We start from the raw sequence: 27,514 nt of genomic DNA, 5'->3' as shown, positions 1-27,514 counted from the left end.
ATAGGTTCCAATTAAGAGGAGTTCTGTGTACCGAAAGACGTGTATGGTGGTACAACGCCCTGATGTGCAAAGCCATCCAAATTAGTGGCAGTTTGTTTGTTTGTTTTGTTTTTTCTTAAAGGGCAACCCTGTTTATTAAGCGATCTCCATTTGCCGAGGTTCTCCTGTACTTGAGGTCAGGGAAAGCTTTTTATTTGAGAATGTGCGCAGAAAGACTTCGTTGTCCAGAAATAATTAAAGGGGTACTGATGCAAAATTTTGCGGCCGAGATAGCCTGCGGGATCGATTCCCATGAACGTGCGTATATCATCTGAAAAATATCAACAGTGAATATAGCTTGGAAGGTAATTTAAATCAATTTTGAAGTTTGCGTGAGCGATCGACACCCTCTCGCTATTGACACCCTCAAAGGTGACCCTCGGTGACCCCTCTGCTTCTCTCACGTGACCACGCTGCAACAAGTTATGATGACGTCATAGCCGCCACATTCTTTTGTCGCGTTCGTTCTAGCAGCCTACTTTTCGGCAGCTGCTCACGAACTGCTGCGGAAGTGCGTCACAGTTCTGTGTGCTGACGTTATCGAGCGCTGCACCCGCTAGGTGGTGATAGTTGCACCCGAAGGCTTGTCGTTTTTGAAACCGAAACTGACACTGATCGGTAATGAGGAGCCTGTAATTAATTACCTGTCGCACACTGCAACAAACGATGTGCCGTGTTATGACTAATACCCCTGTCACACGGCAAATCTAATGTCATTTACAACAAATGACATTAGGTGAACTTAATGTCATTTTACCTCCCTGCTGTCACACGACGAAAACAAATGTCATTTTAAAATGATGACCGCGACCTTAGCCCTCCTGAGCCATGACGTTGGGAGAAATAAAAATCTATTAAAACTTGCATCTCACATGCGTGTATCCTCGAAAATAATTTTCTATCAGTAAAAAAGCGGCTCGAAGAATATAAACGCAGCCGTTTTACACAACTTGCCACAGCTGTACGACACAAACGAAGTCAAGCCAAGAACCAATCGAAAACCAGCATGGCCGACGATATGAGCGGGCGTTGGTACAGTGAACTAAAGCGTGCGAGCATGACTGACACTCCGGCTGCAGAAATGAGACAGCGGCAGCTAATTTGTGTAGTCACCGCCTTGATCACCAAAGCACGTGCAATCGGACAATCAATACCCGCGACACAGGCAACAACAAGAGAGCACAAATGAAACATGGCCGGCGTCCAGCCGCTGTAGTTGAGAGTAGCTTTCTTTTAGAAACTTTCGCGCGTGCTGTTAGGTGATCAAACCAGTAATAAGTTAATCTAGTAAAGAATAAGATATTTACGCATTACAAAAGTTACGCATACATAAGTCAACAGTTATCTCCCTAAAAGGTCCCTGGCTACGCATTCGGTCCGAAATCGAATGTGAATGTGTTTCGGGAACTCATTCGTCAGGAAATGTCATTTTCATCGAATGGCATTAGTTTCCCCGTGTGACAGCAAACAAATGACATTACAAACGAATGACATTAGCTGTAAATGACTTTAGATTTGCCGTGTGACAGGGGTATAACAGGCCCTCAGCAACACATTGCAGCAAAAAATGCAAGGCCAAAATTTTTGTCTATACCCACTTCCTAACAAAGGTGCCTTCAACCCTAATGTGTGTCCTTTGTAATTACATATGTATTATGTACCCATGTGTATTCCTTGCACAGTGATACCCGTGAGAAACATGTTATATTTTTTTTATTGAGGCCTGGGTGTATTACAGTGCTGTAACTTTTGTAGTTTCCTCAGTGAGCTAGTTCTTTTTGTGCTGCTTGTATTTTTTTTTTCAGAGTAATTTGTGCTTATTTTCAGTCACTGTAACTCACTTTTTGGTCAGTCTTACTCTTTCCTTCTTACTACTTTTTCAGTCACGTTGACCAGTTTCTTCACTCCACTTTACTTAGTTTAAATCACTATGATTTATTTCTCAGTTGCTCAGCCTTATTCTTAAGTCCCGTTTTGGTACCAGCACTAGAGTGCTTATTTGGGCCAGTTGGTACATGTCCATAAAAAACAAGAAACAGCGTGAACAACAGGACGAGACGGAAACAGACTGAACGCTTGGTCAGTCTTAGTCTGGTCCTGTTGTTCATGCTGTTTCCCGTTTTCTGTGGTTCGATTTAAAATTGTGCCGCAATTTTCTCTTGCCTTCACTTTGCAGTCAATGTCGGCGAGGACTGCCCTGTTTTCGACGGCCTGTACGAATTCTGCCAGCTGTCCACGGGTGGCTCTGTAGGTAAGTCGGGCGCGCACGTTGCCAATGTCGGCGGTGTGTGCATGCTAGGCTAACTTGGTCCGTCAAATTACCGTAGATACTCGTTTAATGGAACCTAAAGGGACCAGGAAAATAAGTTCCGTTTAACAGAAGTTCCGTTTATTGGGAGACGTACAGGGGAGCAGTATTCAAGTATAAAACCAATCGTCTTATACGCAGTTCGATTTTATCAGGAATTTGTCTCAAGAGATTTCCATTTACTGATAGTCTGCTGTAGATTCAGTGACCACTGACTTTGCCCGCCACTGTCGTCCTGACTTTGAGGGTGTCTTGATTCACTGGGCACAAGTTGTTTAAAAAAAAGTGTCCCACTCAAACCTAATTATAACGAATTCGCATCTGACAAGAAACTAACTTCATCTTATCCGAAAATTTCTTATAAACATATATTCATGTCGCTGTATCTATGACAACTATTCTTCATTTACTTCGTTATAACTAATGATTTGTTACATTCATGTTTTTCAGTGGAAGTTTTAGTGCAGATGCATTATTCACTTGTAGATTGGTACTGTCCTCTGCCTTCTTGTAGTTGCCGTAGTGTGACGATATCAAACGTGCTTTACATCAAAAGATGCGAGTGAGTTGCCTTAACTGTGTGAAAGGAGCTCGTTGTACTTATGCTTTCTTTTTATTTAAATAAAAATAAATGGAGGAGGTGTCGTCATTTGCTGGCTACGGCTACCCGTCTTACGTGGTTATTAATGTAAAAAAATTTTAGACGTGCTTAGCTTTGGTGATTTCGGGTTCAAAAGTTCTTGTGCTAATAGAGCCTGCGACTGTCCTGGGAACATAGAGTATGACATGCACACGCAGTGTAGCTTAGTGAATAATCGCCACAAATGTCGGCATCTTCAAAGAAGCATCAAAGAGTTATCCGTAGCCTTGTGGGGGACCTTTAATGGCCATGGGCCCAACACTATTTTCTCTGCGAGGTCTTTTTATTGAGCTTGTTTCCTCTTGTTTTTCTTTTTCTTTGGCAGCTGGTGCAGTGAAACTGAACAAACAGGCGACAGACATTGCGGTGAACTGGGCGGGTGGCCTCCACCACGCCAAGAAGTCTGAAGCATCTGGCTTTTGCTACGTCAACGACATCGTCCTGGCCATCCTGGAGCTGCTCAAGTGAGTAGTTCTGTTCGGCGCCCCCTCATCGTACAGGCACAGCAAGGAAGAAAAACATCTAATGGTTGAGGCATGGCGTATTGATAATAGTGGTAGCACATGCGTGAGCCAACCGTTGGTTAACTTGCATAAAGAAGGATTCAAGTGCCTGAACAGTTATCTCTCATCTAGACGCCTATGCATGCTGGATTGATAGGTGTCGCAGCTTGGCTGGGCATGTGCAGATAAGTTTTTGTGCCTACTTTCTTTTCCGTCGCTCTGCGCCTTTTCAGTTGTTAGTCGGCATTTGTGGTGTCATGACTTCTCTCGTGTCCATGTCAGCATGTCCAATCTTTTAGCATGAATACGTATTAACTAGCTCAGCTCTCTGTTATTCTAATCATTGACTTACCTCACATCCATCACAGCGACAGTTTGCGACGTAGTGGGAATGTCATGTGAGATGGGGATTCCGATGCATTGGTGTCTGTAGATTCTTTGCTGGGACTGTACGCCAGAAACATTATACAGTAGAACCCCGCTGATACGTTTTTGAAGGGACTGTAGGAAATAAACGTAAGAGACGGGAAACGTAAGAGCCGAAAAACAGGAAAAACGGCAAAATATTTAGTGGTACAGAATTTTATTTCAATTCTTACGAGCAGCACGAAAATTGGCGCGCTCAGCCGCGATCTAGTCGATGGATAGAAGCGCGGAGCTTAGGACGGCCTTATCCACAGAAATGTAATCAACGTGTGTGATTTTTTTGACACCAACAGCTGTAGGCATGAAAGAACTAAGCACACGCAATCACGACCGGCGCGGCGAGTCCGACCGCGAACCGCACGCACGACCATGCGAGCTCCAACCAGCTCGAACTCCTCCCGTTCTCCGACAAATAACGATGATGATGAGTCTACGCCAACGCGATGGCAGAAGTGAATGCCAATCTCGAAGGCCTTGCTTTCGCAAGCAATTACGTCATACACGCCATGTTTGTGCAATGCAAATCTCAGAGGCTATGCTTTTGTCAATAGTAAATGCCAATCTCGAAGGCCTTGCTTTCGCGAGCAGTTACGTCATAGACGCCATTTTTGCCATTTGAATCTCGAAGGCCATGCTTTTGTTTGCATCAATTGAAAGATTCTGTTGCTTGCGCCTCTCATGCGGCTAATATTACGGTCAAACGAGGCCAAGCTGCGTGAAAATGCACCATGGCCGCTCTCTTTGGTAGTCACTCGGTCGGCTCCGGGCGCACTTCGCGACGTATCATACGGGAACGGTCCGACAGTTACGACGTAACAGCGGGGTTCCCAATACATTGTATCCTATGGGAGCTATGCCGGGACCGGCGGAAAACGACGTAACAGCCGGGAAAACGCAGCAGTGAGGAACGTAACAGCGGGGTTCTACTGTACGCAGAAAAATATGCAAGCTTGGAACATATAGGCGGGGTTCTACTGTTTAGTCATGCCAGTCTCTGTCTTTTTCTTTTTTGTATGTTCAGGTACCACCAGAGGGTGCTGTACATAGATGTTGACATTCACCATGGTGATGGTGTAGAGGAGGCCTTCTACACGACAGACAGAGTGATGACTTGCTCCTTCCACAAGTACGGGGAGTATTTTCCCGGCACGGGCGATCTCAGGGTAAGCTGCACTGCAATGGGCTGCTCGAGTTGCGTGTTTTTTTTTGTTGTTGTTGTTAATTTTGTTTTACCGCAAAGCTGTATCTGTCTGTTCTGTGCTGTCGTCATCGTCATAGTATTAGCAGCAGTAGTAGTAATCATGCAGCTCACATGACCTGAGAGTCTAGAGTGAGGCTCAGTGGAAAGGGGGAGGTACGAGGAGTACTTTCCTGGCACGAGCGATCTCGGGGTAAGCTGTACTGCAATGGTCAGCTTGAGTTCTACGTTGTTTTTTTTTGCTTGTTTGTTTTACAGCAAAGGTGTCTTAGGCTACTCTGTGCCATCGTCGTCGTAGTAGTAATAGTAGCAGAGGGAGAGAGAAACGAAGAGGAAAGGCAGGGAGGTTAAAGTAGTAATAGTAGTCATGCAGGTCACGTGACCTAAGGGGTATGGTGAGGCTCGGTGGAAAGGGGGAGGTACGGGGAGTACTTTCCCGACACGAGAGATCTCGGGGTAAGCTGCACTCCAACAGGCTGCTCGAGTTCTACGTTGTTTTTCGTTGTTGCTGTTGTCAAAGTAGTCGCAGTAGTCACGCAGGTCACATGACCTGAGGGGCGAGAGTGAGGCTCGCTCAGAGGGGGACAACGTGAGGAGTGTCATTGTACGCTCGCTCTGATGGAGAGGGAGCAAGAGGAGGTAACGAATGGCTTTAGCGGAAAGTAGGTCGACTGGAGAGGAGTTCGCACTCCTGTATGCCTTACTCCGTGGGTGCGACGCAGTCAGTGCTGCACCGTCGCTTCATGTATTTTCTGTGTATGCATTATTGTGCCAAGCCATGTCATTTTGTTGACACGTGCTATAGTCTCTTTAGGATTGCGGTATCTCTAAATAAGTAAGTGAAACTCTGTACGCCGTCTTTTCTTTCACCCAGGATATCGGAGCGGGCAAAGGCAAGTACTACGCCGTCAACTTTCCTCTCAGGGACGGCATCGATGACGAGTCGTACGAGAGCATCTTCCAACCGGTGAGTCCGGGCACACCAGACTCTTGGGTCTTGTGTTCCGGAAGTTCGTACCCATTGGATTATGTCTTGACCAACGAAAGAAAAGAATTACTGATGTATTGCCTCAGTACCTGCACCAAATGGGGCTGCATGTGCACATTTGACCTCCATTAAAGATTGATAAAAATTGTGCTTGCCTTGTGGCAGATTCTCCAAAGTAATGAAGGGTTGCTTCCAAAAGCTTAATGCATTGTGCACTTGTTAAGGGGAGACGCGGGTCTTGGAACGGCCAAAATTGGTCAAAAAATCGATTTTTCGCAAAGCTTATTTTCGAGGCGTTTGTACTTCTGAGCACCTACTCTCAAATTGCTAACGCTAAATTCGGTCGGGAAACGCGATAAAATCGGCTTTCAAAGCACCCCGGCAGCACTAAAATGTCCCCAAAAGGACGAAATTTGTTCGAACTTCCCGCGCGCACCATGAGCGTTGCAGCGGGCCGAGCGCCGCCATCTTGGGCTAGATTTGAAGCTGTTTTCTTTGTGCACATTTTGCGCCATCTCAAAATGGCGTCGCTCAAGCAGAACGGCCGCCGTCGCGAGTTTTCTCAAGGTCGTTTCCAGGCCACTGATTGGCTCTCACGCGGCGCGCTTTTCAAGCGCGCCTTTCCGAGTCTCCCATTGGCTGGCGCGACCGACACGTCATTTTTTTTTCTTTGTGTTGGGTTCTCCGCCGTGGCTGTCCGTTTGTGTGCGCCTGCTTTTGCGATCGTGCGTGTTTCTCGACGGACCGTGTTTCCACTTTGTGCCGGTAGTTTTTCCACGCGATCGAGATGCCTGGAGACTCTCGTCTGAAACCATCGACGCAACGAGCTTTTGGAAGCCATAAAAAACGGGCTTGGAACAAGAAGGCGCCGGCTACAAGTGCACCGTCGGCAGCGGAGTTGGAGTCGCAGCCGGACCCTTTGGATCTGCCGGGAACTTCAACTGACGACACCGTGGGACCAAGTTCGACTAGCGAAACACTTCGGGTTGATGCCGCGTACTACTCAACGGCGGAGCAGGCGCAGCGAGTTGAGAGATCGGCGCAAACGAAACTGTCTGGAAAGTCGGCTACCCAGCGCAAGTTCGACCTTCTTGGAGTCAGCGCGGAGTGCCAGACCGGTGACGCCGGGACCGATTTTTTGCTCGTCGATATGAAAGTTTTGAATAACTTTTTTGCACAAGCGAAGTGCGACAAATGTGACGCAAAAAGTCTCAGCGTGAGGAAGGCAACGGACAAGGAGTACGGCCTTGCGGTAAAGCTTATTTTTTCTTGCAGCAGTTGTGATTTCGAGAAGAAGCAATTTTCTTCTCCGAGAGTGAGCGGAACTGCCACCATCACTCCCTTCGAAGTCAACATGAGGGCCATGAAGGGGATACAGATGATAGGCAAAGGTGTTACTGCCCTTTCAGACTTTTGTGCGTGTATGAACCTTTCGCACCGAGGCTTGCACCACAAGAAGTTTCAGGGACACCTAAAAAGTTTAGTGAAAGCCTGCGAAAACACAGCGACTGAAAGTGAAGCTGCTAGTGTGGCAGTAATAAAAGAGCTGTATACAGATTACAGGGTAACATGCTGCCTAACATCTAGAAGGTTCTTCCTAAAGACTGAAAAGACATGAGCAGCCAGTCGCTTGAGCCTCATACCCCATGGCTTTCCAGAACCCCCCAGCCGCTTGTCATGGTGGGGTTTTGATCATGCTTTGCACATTGGAAAATTTTTTTAGATATGATTCCTTGGGTGGAACAAGACACTTTCTGTTTTGTTTTGAAGGGAAACAGATGGGAACATGTGAATAAAATTTCATGGTTAAAGGTTCCTTTCATAAATTTATACAGTGCGTGTCAAACTTCAAACGCGATTTCTCAGCTTCACATTTTTTGCCAAGTTGACCAGCCTTACGGATCTTTTCATTATGTTTTTGTAAGGTAATTTTGATAAATTTTATACCGTTGAATTCGTAAGAAATAGGACTGTGGAGCTATGCTATTTTCTTGTGGCTAAGATGAACATATGAAATTTTGTGAACAATAATGTGAGCTAATTGCATTTCAAGATTACACAGTGTCAATACGATTGAAAGTTCTTATATGATGATATATCTCAGTGACAATATAAATAGCATAGCTCCACATGGCAGGTCTTTGGCTACAGCTGCATCTTAAACAGAACCTAAAAATACTGAGGGAAAGTGTCTTAATGACCCGTAAGAAATTACCTAATTAGATTTTACTTATGCTCTCACAATTTGATAACTAATTGAAGTACATGAAAACTAATTATATTTTTGAAATCAGGAGGAAGAAATACATATACACAACCAATTTCATTACAATATCTCCAATAATAAAACTTTTCATTTCGAGACCAGTGTCTCCCCTTAAGTTTAGAGCAATGTTGGTGGCGTACGGTGGGAAAAGCCACTGTTGTTGCCAAAACAATATTTGTTAATCAGTTTTTGAAAAATATTTAATTAACATCATAAAGAACCAGGTAATCGAATGTAGTTAGACATCAAGAAGGACTAACCGTTAGAGTAGTTAGGTGTGACATGCAAAAGATTAGCTGCTCAAAAACAAGCATGTTTGTAAAGCAGGGTTTCCCCTTAACAAAGCAGTTGTACACGATGCATATTAATGCTATGAAAATACGCTGCAAAATGTTTAATGAGAAGGTTCTAAGGGATGTCATGTGCTCATGTTTGCCAATATTTTCTATTTCACTCATTTTGTTCTCGTTCCTTGCAGCTCATCTCGAAGGTGATGGAGATGTACCAGCCGAGCGCAGTGGTGCTTCAGTGCGGTGCCGATTCCTTGTCGGGCGATCGGCTGGGCTGCTTCAACCTGACTCTGAAGGGCCATGGCAAGTGCGCCGAGTTTGTGCGCCGCTACAACCTGCCCCTGCTTCAACTGGGCGGAGGCGGCTACACTATCCGCAACGTTGCGCGCTGCTGGACGTACGAGACGGCCGTCGCACTGGGCGTTGACATTGCCAACGGTGGGTGTCTGTCGTGCGTGGTGTAATATTAAAATTAGTCTTTTTTTTTTTTATCTCTGTATTAATGGCTAAAAGTTCTACTATATGGCTATAAGGGAAATGATTTACTGTTTGAAGTGAGGTCGGCTCAACGGGTTAACTGAATGCGTGGTTATAAAGTGAGATTAAATGGGCTGATATACTTGCAACGGTACCGCGCAAACGTGACACGGCAATGTTATGCCTGCAAAGCGCTGCCCTTTGTAGTCGGATACAACTTGGGAAGTCCGGAGCAGCCCCGCCCAGACTGAAGCGCGGCATCTGATTGCCTCCCGCAACTAGAGAAATAGTCCCACTCATGCACTCAGCAATGTTCGTGACTGTGGCCCGATAGCTGAGGTGAGTTTGAGACCCCTGGACTATAGAGTGTGGCAGCTCCTGGCGCTCTTGGATGTCACCTGGCTCTAAATAGCTCTGGTTGCACTTCCAGCCATCGACGCTGGGCCACTCAGGGCTCCCATGCACAGGAACCTATTTCACAGGCTGTTTCGCAGCACCCTGACAGGCGACATGGCGCGTTCTTCACATTACTGGGCATTTGCTTCTCCAGCTGTGGTCGCCTCATCGTGTTGGAACAAATAGTGGAACTCACTCCTCTGACTTGACTAAACATAACCACCACATGCGCGCACATCGAGAACGTTGGAGTATAATGGGGCCTTCAGTGAAGGAAGATGCATGTACATTCGGTGTGAAAGCTAGGAAAATGACAGAGCAACGTTTAAAAATTGTGTGAAGAGATAGAGAGAAAATGTTTGCCAATGCTGTGTGTTCATAGCGGTAGAGCAAGACCAGTCCTGCGTTCACACTGTTTCCTTCCGCTTGACTTCTGTAATTCCAGTTTCGACATTAATGCCATCGCCGCTGCCGAATTGTTAATAAAGTGCTCCCACTTCTGCACCGCCCCTTGCTTTTGCAGAGCTTCCCTACAACGACTACTTTGAGTACTTTGGCCCGGACTTCAAGCTGCACATCAGTCCTTCCAACATGGCCAATCAGAACACTCCAGAGTACCTCGAAAAGATCAGGTACATTGGACCTCCCTTGTCGCAACTTTTGAAGCAGCTTTTATTTTTAAATCTCTCTTTGCATCGATGTAATGCCTCCACGACAATATGACCTGTATAACGAAGCATTTCGAAGGTACCGAGAACTGTGTTACGAAGGTGCTTGACTGTATGTCTGCGAAAATTGAATTACCTTACGCAGTACAATGCCCATACTGTATTTACTCGCGTAATGATCGCACCCCTAAATTTTGTCGTCTAAATTCGATTTTTCTTTTTCCCCGCGTAATGATCGCACCCCAAACTTGCCGCATCGATATGTCGTGTGCCAAGTCTAGCCGATGATCATCGCGTTTATCATCTGTCGAATGTTGCGTTAATAACTCTTCCAAACTCGCCAAGTGAACTGCACGCACCAAACATATTCGTAATTTTTGCCCACCGTTGGCGGAAACGTGCCATTTAGGATTGCAGTAAAGGCAAATGCCGCAGTTTTCACTGAATGCCCGCCATGTGTTTTATGTCTGTGGCAGCTGAACGCGCCCATCTTTGTTTCTGTGATCTGAAAGCAGGCATCACTACGCTAATGCCGTAAATTTACTGATTTAAATGAAAGCATTCCTTATTTAGACAGAAGAGACTGTTTTGGCGCGCGTGACGTACTCACAACCACCGTGACTGACGAAAAGAAGAAAAAAAAAATGCGGTCGCTTCGCTCTGTGGGCCGCCATGTTTGTTTTGCTATCCCGCACTGTTACAGCGGCGGCCGCCTGTTGGTCGACCTGTTGTCATCCCGCAGCAACAAGCTGCCGACGCATTCCCATAATTCCTGAAAAAGCCGTGTCGCCGCCATCCCAGTCGCTCGTCACGGCGTCACTCGACACCACGTTTTTTTGGCTGTGCTTTGTGATCGTCTGTTGAAGCACCGTTTCACCATGGGGCGGTATGCGAGCTTTACTGCCGTGTTCAAGCTGAAGGCGCTTGATTACGCGCTAGAGCACGGAAACCGCGCTGCCGGCAGACATTTCGGCGTCGACGAAATCCGGATCCGATATTGGAAAAAACAGTGCGAGAAGCTCATGGCTACGAACAGCACGCGCCGGGCTTTCCGCGGACCCAAAACGGGCAAGTTCCCTGACATCGAAAAGGCAGTCCTCGAATACGTGAGGGACATGCGCAAAGACGGTTGTGCCGTGTCGTTAGACATGGTACGGACGCAGGCGCGCACAGTTTCCCGGAGGCTGGGAATAGCCACAAAGGACTTCCGCGCCAGTTCCGGCTGGACGACACGCTTCGTGCGGCGGAATGGAATGGACTGTCACTGAGGCGGCGGACGTCGTTGTGCCAGCGACTTCCATCCGCGTATGAAGACAAAGTGATCGATTTTCACGGGTTCGTCACGAGGATACGCCAGAAGAACGGTTTCCTGCTGTCACAGATAGGCAACGCGGACCTAACGCTGTTGATGTTTGACATGCCTCGAAGCACTACTGTGAACGAGAAAGGTGCTCGAAGTGTGCTTGTGAAAACGTGTGGTGCGGAGAAGCAGCGGTGCACCGTGATGCTCGCAGTGACGGCAGACGGGTGGAAGCTGCCGCCGTACGTGATTCTGAAGCGGAAAACAATTCCGAAGGGAAACTTTCCCCGTGGCATCCACATCCGCGCTCAAGCAAAAGGGTGGATGACGGCAGACCTCATGGTCGATTGGATCAAGACGGTTTGGGGGCGAAGAGCAGGAGCGCTTCTGCTTCCTTCACTTCTTGTGCTGGACAGCTTTCGGGGCCATCTCGTTGACAGTGTCCGTACCGAGCTGAAGGAGCGGCGCACGGAAATCGCAGTGATCCCTGGGGGTCTAACTTCGCTGCTACAGGCTCTGGGCGTGTCACTGAACAAACCGTTCAAGGACAACATCCGGAGGCTGTACGCAGAGTGGATGGCGGCGGGCGACCACGATTTCACGCCAAGTGGCAAAATCAGAAGACCCTCCGTGGAAGTCCTCTGCTCATGGATTCTCGAAGCGTGGAGTACCATTTCCGACGTGGTGGTCGTCAAGAGCTTTAAGAAGACTGGCATTTCCAACGCGCTCGACGGGACAGAAGATGACCGTCTGTGGGACAGTGAAGACACTGCCGATTCCGACAGGGAATCGTGCGGCGACGACACTGACGCCAGTGACGCTTCGGACTCAGAATGAACGTTAGGGGGTCAGAGAGTTCAAAATAAAAGGGCAGTGTTCCATGCATGTAGCTCCTGCGTAATGCGTGCATTTTATTACAAAGGTAAGCCTTACTCTACTTTTATTTTGGTTATGTTCATGATAGCTATCGTAAGAATTCAGATTAGCGACTTCTTTGCGTTTTCGGTGCTCAGAATATTGTTTCACGGAAAATTTACCCCGCGTAATGATCGCACCCCGAAGTTGGCGTCAATTTTTTTGAAAAAAAAGTGCGATCATTATGTGAGTATATACGGTATTTTCCTTTGGATGTTGCCATGTTAAAACACATGTCTTTTCACATTAATGTAGTTATTACATCTGTAATGTCACTGTTTTGTATAGTCGTGATGTCTATTATGCTTATTGAGGTCATTGTGCCTGTGTTATACAAGGTAATCTCATATTGCCGCCTATATGCAGCCTATACTGTACGTTGTACCGTATTTACCCGCATAATTTGCGCACCCCTAATATTTAGCCAGCTTTGCTTAAACAAAAAAAATTTACTCGCATATTTTGCGCTCCCCGTCCCGCTCGTGCCAGCTCGCCGGCGCACGCGCACGGGGAAACTTTGGGCGGCCGCACCCCGCGGCCCTCACCGAGCAGGCGAGTGCAGTCATACACAAGACAGGCTGCGAGTGCGAAGTCCCTTCTTCCGATTACTTCGTTCTATTCTCCGGAAACCGCCGAGACCGTACCAACCGTACCCGAACACCCAAACCTCTTCACGGGTTGTCGGGAACTGTTCGAGCGTTCTCCCACCGTGGTCCGTGAGAATGCATGCACGCGACACGGCACGGACTACTTTCTGCATAGGAGGCGTGCGAGGGCCAGTCGCGCCAACATTTGATTTCCCCTCGCTGACCCTCCTCCTCTGCGCCCGCGCTGCGAGGCAGCCTTCGTTGATTTCGGAAGTTTAGGCGTTTAGGCAGTTTAGGTTTCGCGATCAGCCAGTTGCGTTTTCACTGTTCTCTTGCGCTGGGCTACGATAACTATTCGGAAAAATTTAAGCTAACTGTTATAGAATTTGCCTAAGGAAACGGGAACCGTGCCGCAGAAGAGTTCGCTTTTTAATACAAGACCGGGAAGGAGACCGTTCCGTGGACCGAAGCATGGAAAGTTTGCTGCCGTTGAAGAATACCTTTTCAAATATGTGCGAGAGCTTAGGTCCACCGGTATCGCCGTGCCGTGGCACCTCGCTACTCCCAGCATTGTCGCGAAGAGCTTCAAGAAGACGCCTCAACGCACTCGACGGAACCAAGGACGACGCGCTTTGGGAGGGCGGTGACAGCGGCCGCGGCGATGATTCTCAGTCGGACTTCTCAACAACCAGTGATTCTGACTAGACCGTGCATGACCGAATCTGGCTGGTTAAAGTACGTGCTAATTCTGTTAAGAACCCTTCGTTTGCACTATAATTAATTTTCTTCTTTAATGTATTATATCGCGCGTGTTAGGACTATATATTGTGCGTTATTTCAGATGTGCTCGCGAAATCTCCGCGTAATTTGCGCACCCCCTTTTCGGTGCTCCAAATTCGCGAAAAAAAATGCACAAATTATGCGAGTAAATACGGTATACTATGTTCCTACAGTACCCTGTTATTAATGTAAAAGGTGGAAGATAGGTCGACACCCCTTGACTTAGAAGTACGGATAATAGAAAATAAAAATAAAAACAGTCCATGGAACGGCCAAAGTATCAAAAGGTGCTCTTATTTCAAGTGCTGCTCAGTGGCAATGCCTTTTATTTGCACATGTGTTTGTGTGCTGATTGCCCATTCCAGAAGGTCAAAAGAAGGGCTCAAGCATTATCTTCATAAAACGTTGCAACCATGATTACCTTTGAAATGTGCCCTCACGGGTCCAAAGGCACGCGCTGTCTCGACAGTCTGAATTTGGTAGCTCTCTCAGGTTACCAGTGGCGATCATGAACCAGAGAAAAAACTAAACATTAGTTATATTGTTTATTACGATTGTTTTATCTACAAGAACCCTTACAAACCCTGTCGTTTTCTTTTGTTTCAGGACTCGGCTTTTTGAGAACCTCCGTATGCTTCCTCACGCACCTGGTGTCCAGATGCAACGTGAGTTGGTTTATCCGTAATTTTGCTGAACTCCCACCTGTTCTTACTAGAGTAAAAAAAGAAAAAAGAAAAGAAAAAAAAAACTCATTAGTTACTTTTCGGCTGTAGTGTAGTCAGCTCTGCGTGTGCATTTTTTTACATTTAAGTTTGTTTCTATTCATTGGAAAGGTCGTTGGTCACCAGGCCAGTGTGACTGCACATATTGTCCGTGCAAACACTTTGCCATTCGTGGAACATGGCGATGTTTATAGTAACATGCAGTAAACTGCGATAAGCAATCAGTTGTTGCCGTGGCTCTCCAGTAGCGGCACAAAATAAAAAAAGTAGGGGTCCTTCCATTATCGGTAAAAGGCAGCAAGCAAAGCTTGGCATGTGCATGCCTGACCTACCGTATTTACTCGCATAATGATCGCACTTTTTTTTTTTTAAATTGACGCAAATTTCGGGGTGCGATCATTACGGGGGTAAATTTTCCGCGAAATATTTTGAGCACCGAAAACGCAAACAAGTCGCGTATCGGAATTCTCACGATCGCTATCATGAACATAACCAAAAATAAAAGTAGAGTAAGGCTTACCTTTGTAATAAACGCACACATTACGCAGGAACTACACGCATTGCATATTGCCCTTTATTTTTTTCATTCACTGACCCCCTAACTTTCATTCAGAGTTTGAAGCGTCACTGGCGTCAGTGTCGTCGCTGCTCGATTCCCTGTCGGAACCGGCAGTGTCATCACAGTCCCACAGAAGGTTATCTTCCGTTCCGTCGAGCGCGTTAGATATGCCTGTCTTCTTGAAGCTGTTGGCGACAGTTTTGCTCTTGCCAGTTTTGGTTTCGCGGAAAGCCCGGCGCGTGCTGTTGGTAGCCATGAGCTTCTCACGCTGATTTTTCCAATACCTAATTCTGATTTTGTCGACGCCGAAATGCCTGCCGGCAGCGCGGTTGCCGTGCTCGAGCGCGTAACCGCCTTCAGCTTAAACGCGGCAGTGAAACTCGCGTATCACCCCATCGTGAACCGGCACTCAAACAAGCCCACGAGGCGCATCTTGACAACATTTCCTCTTGCTGTCATGAAACGTTTAAGAAAAGCCGCAGCGCTTCACATCGCTGCTTCGCAAGGAGAAGGGCTACCTCACACGACGACGATGTTGACATTGCAGCAAGCTACCACAAATGCAGCAAGCTACCACCGAAACGTCAAAACGAACCGTCGATCAAAATTAACGACAAAATACGGCCGCTGCCTCGCTCTCCACGTGAGATGGGGCTGTAAAGAAGGTAGTCCATAACTTGCATTCCTTGAAGTACGCGCCGATTGGAAGCATCAAGAGCAAATTGCAACCGAAGCAGAAGCGAGGATCAGGGATGCTGCCATGTTGCCGGAAATCGTCACACTCACTTCCGGGCGACAAGCGATTTTTTCTGGTTTCCCAAAAACCTGCGACGCGACAAAGCGACGGCGATGGATGGCCCTCCGCGACAGCAAATCCTGTCGCTCGTCTCCGTCGCTCGAAAATCGCGTGCATGCGGTTGGGCCGGTTGGGCCTTAACACTGCGGGATATCAAAACCACGTGATCAAAACAAACATGGCGGCTGGCGGAGCTAAACGAACGCGTTTTTTCTCGTAAGCCATGGAGGTCGTGAGTCGGTCATGCACGTCAAAACAGTTTCTTTTGTCGAAATAATGAATTATTTCGTTTAAATCGGTAAATTTGCGGCAACAGCGTAGCCATGTTTAAAGGACAGAAACAGAGATGGGCGCGTTCAGCTGCCACAGACGTAGAAACACATGGCGGGCATGTGGTGAAAACTACGGCATTTTTGTCTTTACTGCTATCCTAAGACGGCACGCTTCCGCCAACGGTGGGCAAAAATTAGGAATCTGTTTGGTGCGTGCAGTTCACTTGGTGAGTCTTGAAGAGTTATTTACGTAACGTTCGACAGATGGTAAACATGATGATCATCAGCTAGACTTGGCACACGACATATCGCTGCGGCAAGTTCGGGGTGCGATCATTACGCGGGGAAAAAAAAAATCGAATTTTGACAACAAAATTTAGGGGTGCGATCATTACGCGAGTGCAATCATTATGCGAGTAAATACGGTACTACTTTTTCTTTCTATCCATCGCATAGTGCAGTGCTCCTTTCTAATTTTTTCCTTCCACTATGCTGGGAATTGGACGTTCACCCACGTGCTTAGCAGCGCAAAACTTCTCTTGCTCCAGGCAGCAATGCCATTAATGCATGAAACAATGAAACACAACATGTAAAAGTAACAATGAAATGGGGTGACTTGAAATGACTAGTGACCTCGATAGAAGATCAAATTTGCATATCAAAAACGGTTGATCGCCAACAAGACCACAATCGAGTGAGCATCAGTTATTGGAAAATGGCACGTACAAGTACGCATGTGACTTGTGCACTTTCAAGGGCTGCATTGAAATACATCTGCATTTCTGTACTAGACTTGCCAGCGCTGGGCTTTCTGCGAACTGTGCCCCCGCTGCCACCCAAATCTGTAACTCGTAAAAGCTTCGCTTAATACGCCGCATCATGCCGTCTATTGCGCAGCCATTCCTGAGGACGCCATGGATCAGGAGAGTGAAGACGAGGACAAGGTGAACCCGGACGAGCGAATCAGCATCCGGGCGTCGGAGAAGCGCGTTGCCTGCGACGAGGAGTTCTCCGACTCGGAGGACGAAGGCGAAGGTCGCCGCGACAACCGCTCACACCGACCCAAGAAGCACCGCAAGGGGCCTGCGCCCGGGTCGACGGGAGCGGCGACTCCCGGTGCCAACGCGGCTGCCACACCTGGCGGTGGAGCCGCGGTTGCCCCTTCGCCCACGGGCGGTGACGACGAGGCCCGGACGTCGCCTGCCGTGGACGTCAAGGCAGCCGTGCCTGCAGGTGGGGATGGACCACAGGCGCTGAAGAAAGACGTTGATGGTGAGTATGGCATGGTGGTCATATCCCTTTGCAACAATCATTATGATCAACTGCCTATAAATACAGAAAATTTATGTCATTGGATGCCAGGGTTCTGGATACCGAAGGGGGGACGTGGGTCCTAAAATTTTTTCTTTATTTTTGAGTCAATATGAACTAAACTTCACTGTCTTGACCACCTTTTTATGCTGATTTCAAATATGTAATTAGTTTTTTAATAGCTGCACTAGTTCAAAAGATCTCGAGGTTCGAAAAAATAATTAGTGCCTGCTTCTTACGGGGCTTTTAGGCAATTTCGACCTACTAAAACCAATATGTAAGTGCATGGGCCCAATGCCCAGATCATGCTGTAGGGGGTGATGCTATTTTTATTCCCTTGAGAGCACTGTGAAGGTCAGAAAACAGATGAACACTCACTGGTGGTTATTTTTTCTGATTCACTCTCATTAGTATCTTTAATTAAAATTTGTAAAATGGTGCTAGAGTAATGCAAATAGCATCACCCCCCAGATCGTTTCAATACGAGTAAAATGATACCAAATTTGTGATTTTTACTCAGCAACAACATGGAAAAAAACCCCGTAAGGCTGAGTGCGTTGATCAAAAATATCAAACTGAGAAAAACGCATTTGAAGTTTCAGACAACTGTAACTTTTGTGGAAGTGCAGCCACAGCACTAGTGGTTATATCATTTGATAGGTTTCTTCTTCACGAGCACAGCCATACCAAATATGTGACCATGACCTGCCAATGTACTGGCAAAATCTTCTTATAAAGCCACATAGTGCACCCAGTACCAGAGTGATAAACTCCACATTTAGCAACTCATAGGCCTGTACCAATTCCTTGCTAGCTAAAGAAATACAAAATTTGTCTATGAATGTGGCTTTGCAACAGGCAAATAAAATAAACAGAGAGATTAAGTCTAAAAGGCACGTGGGTTATTTATTAAACCAAAAATCAGTTATTATTGTCCAGCAATAGCACTTGGCTCAACAGCAGGCAAGGGCTGTACTCGGGGTCCCCTGCTGGTTTGTGTAATTTTGAAAGTCTGTGCTTGGTGTCACTACTGTATAAGTGCTTCTTTCGCAACTTCCAATGTCAGTTTTTAACCTTCTCAAGGCTGTGGAGCACAAATCAATTTCCCAAAGTGTAACACGGCGTCTCTGCAATTTCGGTGTTGCTCTGTCAGGTCGTGGTTGAAGCGACTACCGTTGCACCCTTGTCGACAGTATTTGTGGCCCTAATTTAATGCATTTCACTTCAAGTGACATTAATTATCTTAGCACCACTATCACCAGCTACCTTCTACGAGAAACGCTTCTCGCGCGAGTCTCACCTATGATAATGAAGCACAGGCTTTGAAAGCAGCCTATACCCTCTGTCTTGAAAAAGGTCACTGCTTGAGCCGAACTCGGAACGAAGCACAAGCCCAAAGAACGTTTTTTTCACGGATAAGTTCACGTGGATAAATTCTGTGACATTTTCCTTGCCGCCGTTCACCAACATCCAACGGCTTGAATTTCCGCTGCTTCGTTGCGCGCACTCGTTCCAAGCACTCCTCCCGTCGCCGTATTTCCCGCGCACTCGGCAGTCCCACATAGTATGCCATACGAATGCGGTTTCGAATGCCACTGAAGCGTTGCCTAATGATCCGATGGCTGCAGCTTGACCAAGGGGAACTGGGCGGTTCTCGTAGACTCGACGCTCCGGTAGCGACAAGTAGTTTCGGCATCGCGCCCTTGTACGCTTGGCGCGTCTTCTGTACACGAGCATCTCCGGATGTGCCAGCACAAAATAAGGTAACTTGTGTCGGCGGGCCGCACCAACGCTAGCGTAAGCAGAGGAAGATGACACTTGTAACAACACACGAGCACACGACACCGGCAACACAGCAGCCGTGAGCGCAGAACAAAAATACAAAAACAAAATGGCCGCCTCGGGTTGCGCCAGCCAATGGGAGGCACGAGAGAAGGGGCTCGCCTCGCGCGCGCGCGCTCTGGCCAATGAGCGTTCTACAACCACCCTTCGGAAAAGCGCCGATAGCGGCCGTTCTGTTGCAGCGACGCCATTTTGAAATGCCGCAAAATGTACACAAAGAAAACAGCTTCAAAACAAGCCAAAGATGGCGGCGATCAGCCAGCTGGTGCGCCCACGGCGCGCGCGGGAAGTTTGAACAAATTTTGCCTGTTGAGATGCATTTTGCGGCTCCCGTGGCGTCTTAAAAATAAGTTTCAACCCATTTCCCGGGCGAAATCGGCGATAATATTTTGAGGGCAGGTGCTTAGGGGTGCAAACATGCCTAAAATGCGTTTTTCTCAAAACTGATTTTCTGACCATTTTTTACTATTCTAAGACCCGCGTCCCCCCTTAAAGGAGTACTGACACAAAATTTTGAAGGCGAGATAACGAGTGAGATAGGTTTATGTAGACACACACACAACATCTACGAAATATCAGGGGCAAATATAGCCTGGAACATATTTAAACTCAATTATTAAGTGCATGCCGTGCGACTGAGCGAGATGCGGAGCACCTCACGATATCGACATCAACGCGGTTTTCACGTAAACAAACCCTTCGTCATGTGTTTGTGTTGGCTGGTTGCTGGCACACGCCTTGCGGTACCTACGGCCTTGCGCGTGCTGTCAGTGCTCTCTTCCGCTGTTCGCACGTCGTGCCTGTTGGCAGATGTTACACACACCTCTGTTGATATTGCGCCACTGACTCCACGATAAGTGTGAATATGCCGGGGTTATACTGCGTGGTTGACTTTTGCCCGTTGCGATCACATTTCGGCGCAACCATGCACAGATTTCCCGTTGATGGCTGGCAAAAATGGCCACGTCTAACAAGGCAACGACTCCTGCCTGTGAAAAATCGTCGTCTTCGGACAACGACGACGACGACATTGCACAGCATGTGCAGGCATAGCAGATGAACTGACACTGCAGCGCTCACGTCACAGCTGTGTGTGGGCTGTAGTTACCACCCCTATTTACCCGAAAACCGGAACTGCTCCTGTCTAGCTCGGTGCTCCTTGAAACCGAAACTTCGAGTGGGTGCTCTAAAAATGTCTCTAATTAACCGTCACGCATTTGAGCAAACGGGGGTGTCCAGCTGTGATAAGTGGGTCGTAAGCTACCTATTGCAACAAAAAAAACAAGGTGCAACATTTTTGTGTCAGTGCTCCTTTAACATAAGTTGAAGTGTTAGAATAAATTGTAGTGTATTTCCTAGTAATTAATTGTAATTACAACATCAATAATTACCTAGTCATTTTAAAGTTATTCATGCTATATTTCTTCATGAATTGAATTCAGCGACTCACTCAAATTGCATGCGATAGTTATAGTCAACTGCCGATTTTTTCGGACTCCCTAGGAACCACGAAATTGTCCGAAAAATCGGCCAGTCCGAAAAAACAAATTCGTGCTTTTTTATTCTGCTCATGTGGTAAAATCGCCACAGCCACGTCCGAAATAGCTTTAATGCCTCCCAGTACAATTATCAGGCATTTTGGTGTGCTCCAAGACTCTTGCAAATACATTCGGTACCTGCCGCGAACCCCGCTTAACTACGTACGTGCCAACCACCACTTTTGCATCTCGTGATGAGCGCCGCTGGTAACAGCAAAGCGTGGAATAGATTATGGCTATCTCGCATGAAGCGTTTGTAAACGATGACGCGGAACACAAAGACTGTGGCGGAAGCGCGGACGACTCGTCTGGCTTTCCCCGATGCGTGTGCGCATGTAAAAATGTGCACACACATCGCCGCCGATACGCAGCATTTGCTGCCGTGTCGAGCCGACCGTTTCTAGTTGTGTGCAGCACATCGCCAACTAAGCTGACACCGTCAGTCACTTTACTGTTGCTGTATCGTACGCACACATTTATCATGAAAGGGTTCGTGATGCACACTTAGTTCCTGACCGTACAGAGGCGCGGCAATGGCGAGCTGGTTTCGTCCGCGAAGGCAACGCGTCTATGCGGCGCACTTAGTGGTCTCGCACAAAGAGGCAGCAGGAATGGCGCCGCGGCGCATTTGGGTTCTCGCCTATTAAATGCGTGCAGTACGCATGCAACTGTGCTAGGCCACGTGCACTAACGAGCAGTTAACTGAAGATGCTTATCGTAAGGGTTGTCAGCGATTGGCGCATTTGCCAGCTGCCGCCATCACGCCTCTGTGCATTTCCGCTGCTTATCCGTAACATCGCCGCACGGCATCGCGATAGTGGCCCCTTTGAATTTCTGGTCTGCTTCGTCCCATAACGCTTCGGCATTGCAGCAAAGCTGACTTTCGGACTCTGCTACTGTCTCGAACAGATCAACTGGCGAAAGCGCTGGTTTGAACCTAAGATATGATATACGCGGCAGAGGTGGGGGCTTCAAATAATGCCTTTCGGACCTTCAATTTGGGCAGAAAGTCCGAAAAATCGGATGTGGAATAGCTTCAGCGTCCGAAATTTTGGACGTTCTAATACATTGAAGTCTATAGGGCTGGTTAAGGTGCCGCGAAAGCGTCCGAATTTTCAAGTATCTCCGGAAAATCGGCAGTTGACTGTATCTGATGGCAGCAAGCATTCCTAAAAATGTGAAAAGGTATTTTGAAATTCCTGCCGAAACACCCCCGTGTCCATCATCTCGTTAAACACGGTACTGATTTCATGAAAGCAATCGTGTGTAAGAAAATATTTCAACCAGACGTGAAACTTTAGACGGAGAGCATGCTTAATTTACATTAACTCAATGTTTGCGGTCTCTTCTTTGCCAATGGTGCACAAAAATGGCAAAAGTGAGTCGCGTCTCCTGACGAGGATGATGTGTCACAAGGGCTTATTTTAATCCAGCGGCACGATAAAGACCTTTCCAAGAAATTTATAGAGTGCAAAACCGGTGGATTTTCGGTGCCCACCGATCTTTCTGAAATTTTCAGTTTATGTTCTCCTTGCTAGTCTGATGGTCTGTTCGCAACGATACGAATTCAATTTAATTTGATTTTCCTGAAAGTTTACCTTAAAAGTTGACTGCTTGTTCCCGAATCACGACCTTGAATGTATGAGTTCTCGAGGACCATCCTTTGTTCGGGATGTCAGAGCCTGCCCTTCCCAGATTGGTGCCTTGTGAGCTCTTATATTGGTGCTGAAATAACCACTGCCATCTCTGCAGAGCTGTCACGGCTCGTCGTGTGATCAGATGACGTTGCAAGTTATACTTTACTGGTGCTAGCAACAGCAAGTGCTAAAACTGCAGTGGGGTCGGTTGTGACGTCATCGTAGACATTACGTGAAGTTATCTGTTTCAGTTTTATTTCCGGCACATAGCGTTCTGGTTGCTTAAAGAGGAACTCCGGTGCATTTTCGACCATATTGAGATAATGCCGTTTTCAAATAGCATTATCAGTCCTTTAACAGCAACGGTGGTTGATTTTGCTGAGAAGCTTGTCAATAATTTTAAATAAGCAATAAACGATGAGTCGAAACCGAAACAGGGAGCTAAGCTGCTCCATGCTGGGTATGCGATGACGTCACGAAGTGCGCTACATGCCGCCGCGGCTGGCCAGGGTGTAAACATAACACACGCGCTTCTTCGATCACGCGAAAAGCAAGGTGGCGATGTCATCCGAAGCGGAATCATGCTGTGCCAGCCCGTCTCAACTTACCAGTGATGAGTTCAGCGATAATTGCAACTACTATATGAGCGCGGGAGCATCGCCTTTTGATTTCTACCCGCCGGCGCTTGAAGTAGCTCACGTGCCCCGTATCGTTCTCCTCGTTGCTCAATATTGGGCGTGCTTACTGTAAGACCCGATGTCAATGACGACTAAAACGCTATGCAGCTAACAAAGCCGAACTTTGCTCGCGTCGTCGCCGCCTCATGGAAGAAAGCGCGCGCTGCAACCGTCTGCTGGGCGAGGCGGGGTCGAAAAAGAGTAGACACGTTACGTCACATACACAGGGTGGCCCGCGTTAACAGGCGCGATTCCGGAATTGGCTACCAATTTTAAAATTCGTTTTCTAAAAATCTAAATGAGTTACGGTTGTATAATTTGGCACATATCATCAGGGTATCGAAGAGAACATATGTTGAAAGTTTAATTGAAATCGGTGAATATCGAAAAATCCCCGGAGTTCCCCTTTAATACTGTTGATGAGTTCACAAGCAAATTGAAGCAGCCTGTTGATTACGAGACTGTCAATACCATTTAGTGGCACTTTAATATTTTTGGACTTCCTTGTCGACCTTGAAGTGTCCGTTCCATATCTTAGTGTTGGTAGAATACAGTGGCTGTATGGCCAGCCTGACAGAATGACAATCCAGCTTAGACGACTTCGTATGGTGACATGTCTTCTTCCGCCATGTATCGCGTTGCAGATAAGGACGACAAGAAGATGGACACCTCAACATCGGATAAAGATGCAAAGCCATGAAGAGGAGGTGAGTCTGCTGTAACTGAGTTGATGTCATATCTTAAGACGAAAGCCTTGGTATGTCTCATGAGTGAAAAGATCAGCCGCCCAGCGTAGATCGCCAGAATTTGTGGCGTCATGTCATGATGTCATTGGCAAGGGAATGAGGAACAATGCAATCAACTGAGAATGTATAAGTACAGTCGAACCCGACTACACTCAAACCTCATTATAACGAAGTTGCATCTTACACGAAAACAACTTCGTTATATCTGAAAATTTGTTAAAAACGTATATTCCTAACACAGTATCTCTTGCAAGACTATTCCTCATTTACTTCGTTATAACCGATATTTCGTTATATTCGTGTTCGAACCCGACTATATCAAACCCGTTTACATCAAATTATCCTGTATATCGAACAACTTCTGAACACGGTATAGTTACAGTGAGAATATATAGCGAAAATTATGGTTACATCAAACAAGAATAGCAGCGACTCCCGATATATCGAACGTCAAGCGGGGCAAAAAGTGCCCCCGGAAGTTGGCTTTCCCTCGTAGCGGCGGGGAAACTGGCGCTTTTCCCCACCGCTCACTCCAAAAGTTGTTTAACCTGGCGGTGCATGACCCGCTCTCCCTACTGTGACCGCGCCGCGGGAGTCGAGCCGCCGTCACCCCCCTGCAAAAAAAATTATCCTGACAGCGCTTGCTGAGACAGCCAATCAAGGCCTCTTGTACTCTCGTCTTGCGAGCGCGCAGGTCGTGCGAGTTATCTCCCTGCATTTCTCATTCGTTGTGCTACGCACCATGCGCCTGTACCGTGATGGCTAGCGTGAAGCGGCAGAATTTGCCTTTCGTCGTGAAGCCCGAAATTATAAATCGAGTCGAACGTGGTGAGAAGAAGTCGTACGTTGCGGCAGTGTGCAAGATTCCGAGGAGCACTCTCAGCACGATCTTGAAGAATAAGGCGGAGATTAGGGATAAGGCGGACAAAAGACCCAGTGCCCGTGGCACCCAACGCGTACGCACGGCCGTGTATGAAGACGTCGAGACAGCCGTGTACAAGTGGTTCGTCGACGTTTGGTTGCGCAACCTCCCTGTGTCTGGCCCCATGATCGAACAAAAAGCAAAGGACATGGCTTTTCTCTATGGCAGGGAGGATTTTCAAGGTGGCTCCGGTTGGCTACAGCGATTCAAAGAAAGGCATGAGAAATGACGAACCTTTGCCCACATCCTCAGAGGTGATTGGTACTCTCGCACTAGTTCGGTGCTTCTGCGCGAATGTGGAAGGTTGCGGCCTCGCCTGCTCCGACTCTTTAGAACATGTTGAGAAATGCGTGCTGTCGCAGGCAACGAAGTTGCTCTAACAGAAAAAAATGGAAGACTATTTCAAGCGCAACTAAGCTAGCTTCGTCAATAAAGTGCTTTTTGAATGGTGTGTGAATTTATGACGTCCAATTCTTTAGCAGGCTTATATCGAATTATGCCCTATATCGAACTGACAGGCGTTTTTTTTGCGAATTCGATATATCCAGGTTTGACTGTAATTTAATGGCTGTCTCGTGAGAGCATGAGCCTTCACCGCTGTGTTCCTTAGTGTTAGCTATAGGGAGTGTCAATTTTCTTTTGTTTGCATTGCTTTTTTTCTTCTAGTGCATGCCTTACAGGGACATATGCTAAGGAGCTCATCAGTGCTACCAATAGTGTATGATGTAGCCCATAGAATATGCTTTCACTGTACCGATGCTAATCTTAGCGTATTCTATATGGTGTAGTCATAGGATACGCTTTGACTATGCTGATAGCAATCATAGCATATTCTGTATGATGTAGTCCACAGGTTTAGTCAAATTTGTATCAAATTCGAAATTCCGCTAACCTTTGGGTCACGGAATTCCAATTTCGCGACCTTCGGGTGAGCAGTTGAGTGCCATAACCACTGTAGTCGGATACAACTTTAGAAATCCGCGGCATTTCCTCTTCAAAGGCAGATGCACACCAGCCTGCACCAATTAGGCACGCTCTCCATACACGACATGAGCCGGATGGCCGGTGACACCGCCTTAGGAGACTATTGCCGAGTGCATTAGTCTTTAGTCGTGGAGACGATCGGCTGCCGCACTTCGGTTGTCTGGGTGGTGCCTCTCTGGACTAAAGTTGTATCCAACTATATAGACCACTGCAGGGGGTTCGCGTGAACTTCTGTAAACTTGAGAAGCATAAGTGGAGACTCCATTGTCTGCTGAAGATCTCCTTTGTAAATCCTTTCGAGGCTTTAGACGTTTGTTCATGGCATACATCACGATTTTTTCACACTGATCCGTTCTTCTCTCGTTTTCTTTTGCAGGGAATGTTCCTTCCACTCACATCTCATGAAAGAAGAAGAGGGGGACACGAACAGGCATCTCTTTTTTTAATCGCACCTCCCCTCCTCAACATCCGCAGCTGCCGAGAGGATCAAAAACGGACTGCTCTCGGCGTGACTGTGCGAATCCTGGCGAAGAAGAAGCCGTTTCCTCTTGCGCGGGATTCACAGTAGCTATATTTATCAGACTCTTCGGAAGAAGAAACAAAAGTAGTTTTTATCGTCGCGTCACTCCCCCACCCCGTAAACCCCTTCCCCAAACACTGTTCCACCTCCCTCCCCCCCCACACTTGTGTCTGAACTTGTCGTCCCTCTCATCGAAACACATTTCTTCTCTCACTCATGTTTTCTCAGTCTCACCATGGTGGTGCATTTCCATGTGTACAAAGTGTTCAACTCGTCATCTAAGAAGCACCCTCTGTTGATACCTTGCTTCGTTATGTAGACATTTTCCTTTTTTTTTTTGTCTTCCTCAAGAGAGTGTTGTGAATTTTAGAAACGGAGGTTCTTAAGAGCAAACGGGAAAAACCCCCAACGTGCACCGGTGGCTCTCAGAAGTGGCTGGCTACAAAATTGGAGTCTCTGGCACGTTCGAGGGTTTCTTGGTCTCTCTTGTGCGAGTGAATTTCAGTTGTGTCTGCCATTAATTAAAGAACTTTTGGGATGGACTGCGTTTGTTGCGTTTTATTTTATGCGAGTAGTGCACAAGTTGATAGCTGTGGGCTGATGCATAGATGAACTTGCAATCACGCATTATGAACACGATAGTTCTGCAAGGTAGCCACTGCAGTAGCTCAGTTGTTATGGTGCTCACCTGTTGACACGAAAGATGCGGGTTCGATCCTAGCCGCAACAGTTGGATTTTGATGGGCCCAAAACGCCAGAGGCCCACGTACTGTAGGATGTCAGTTGTAAGACAGCTCTACTGCAAGACAGTGGCTGTATCTGTCAGACACGCGTCATGTTGTGGTTAAAGAGGGTACTGACACCATTTTTTTGAGGTGAGCTTACTCCGCCTTACAAATCTCCTGTATGCAGAGATGGCTCTGACCAAGTGTGAAGCTCAGCAAATGCTGATAAAATATTTTATTTTGATATTAAAGTCAATTTTCTCATGGCGCACCTACCGACATGAGAAAATTGACAGGCAGCGCACCTCATGGCGCACCTACCGACATGACAGGCAGCGGCGCTGCCTGTCAAGAGCAGCAGCGCCGCTAAGCGTTGGTTGGGAAGCCTATTCGCCGCTATAGGTGGCAGCACCGTCGCCGCGTTAGTGTGGATAGGTGGTCGGAGGCGCGTATACAAATGTACGCAGCGACGTTTCACTGTA

General features: G+C 47.2%; 1 protein-coding gene across 1 annotated transcript in view; it reads left to right on the top strand.

Moving 5' to 3' along the window:
• Positions 1-26,849, top strand: part of LOC119371660 (histone deacetylase 1) — a 31,105-nt gene extending 4,256 nt beyond the window's left edge. The window contains exons 4-13 of the mRNA XM_037642104.2: positions 2,216-2,290; positions 3,313-3,451; positions 4,938-5,079; positions 5,989-6,081; positions 8,847-9,096; positions 10,055-10,163; positions 14,388-14,446; positions 17,028-17,402; positions 23,780-23,842; positions 26,164-26,849. Coding sequence (XP_037498032.1) covers positions 2,216-2,290; positions 3,313-3,451; positions 4,938-5,079; positions 5,989-6,081; positions 8,847-9,096; positions 10,055-10,163; positions 14,388-14,446; positions 17,028-17,402; positions 23,780-23,835 — 1,298 coding nt within the window. The 3' untranslated portion in view covers positions 23,836-23,842; positions 26,164-26,849. The remainder of the gene's footprint in view (positions 1-2,215; positions 2,291-3,312; positions 3,452-4,937; positions 5,080-5,988; positions 6,082-8,846; positions 9,097-10,054; positions 10,164-14,387; positions 14,447-17,027; positions 17,403-23,779; positions 23,843-26,163) is intronic.
• The last annotated feature ends 665 nt before the right edge of the window (positions 26,850-27,514 follow it).

This window comes from Rhipicephalus sanguineus, chromosome 10, assembly GCF_013339695.2.
Source record: "Rhipicephalus sanguineus isolate Rsan-2018 chromosome 10, BIME_Rsan_1.4, whole genome shotgun sequence".
NCBI lineage: Eukaryota > Metazoa > Arthropoda > Arachnida > Ixodida > Ixodidae > Rhipicephalus > Rhipicephalus sanguineus.
This window is presented reverse-complemented; position numbering and strand designations above follow the sequence as displayed.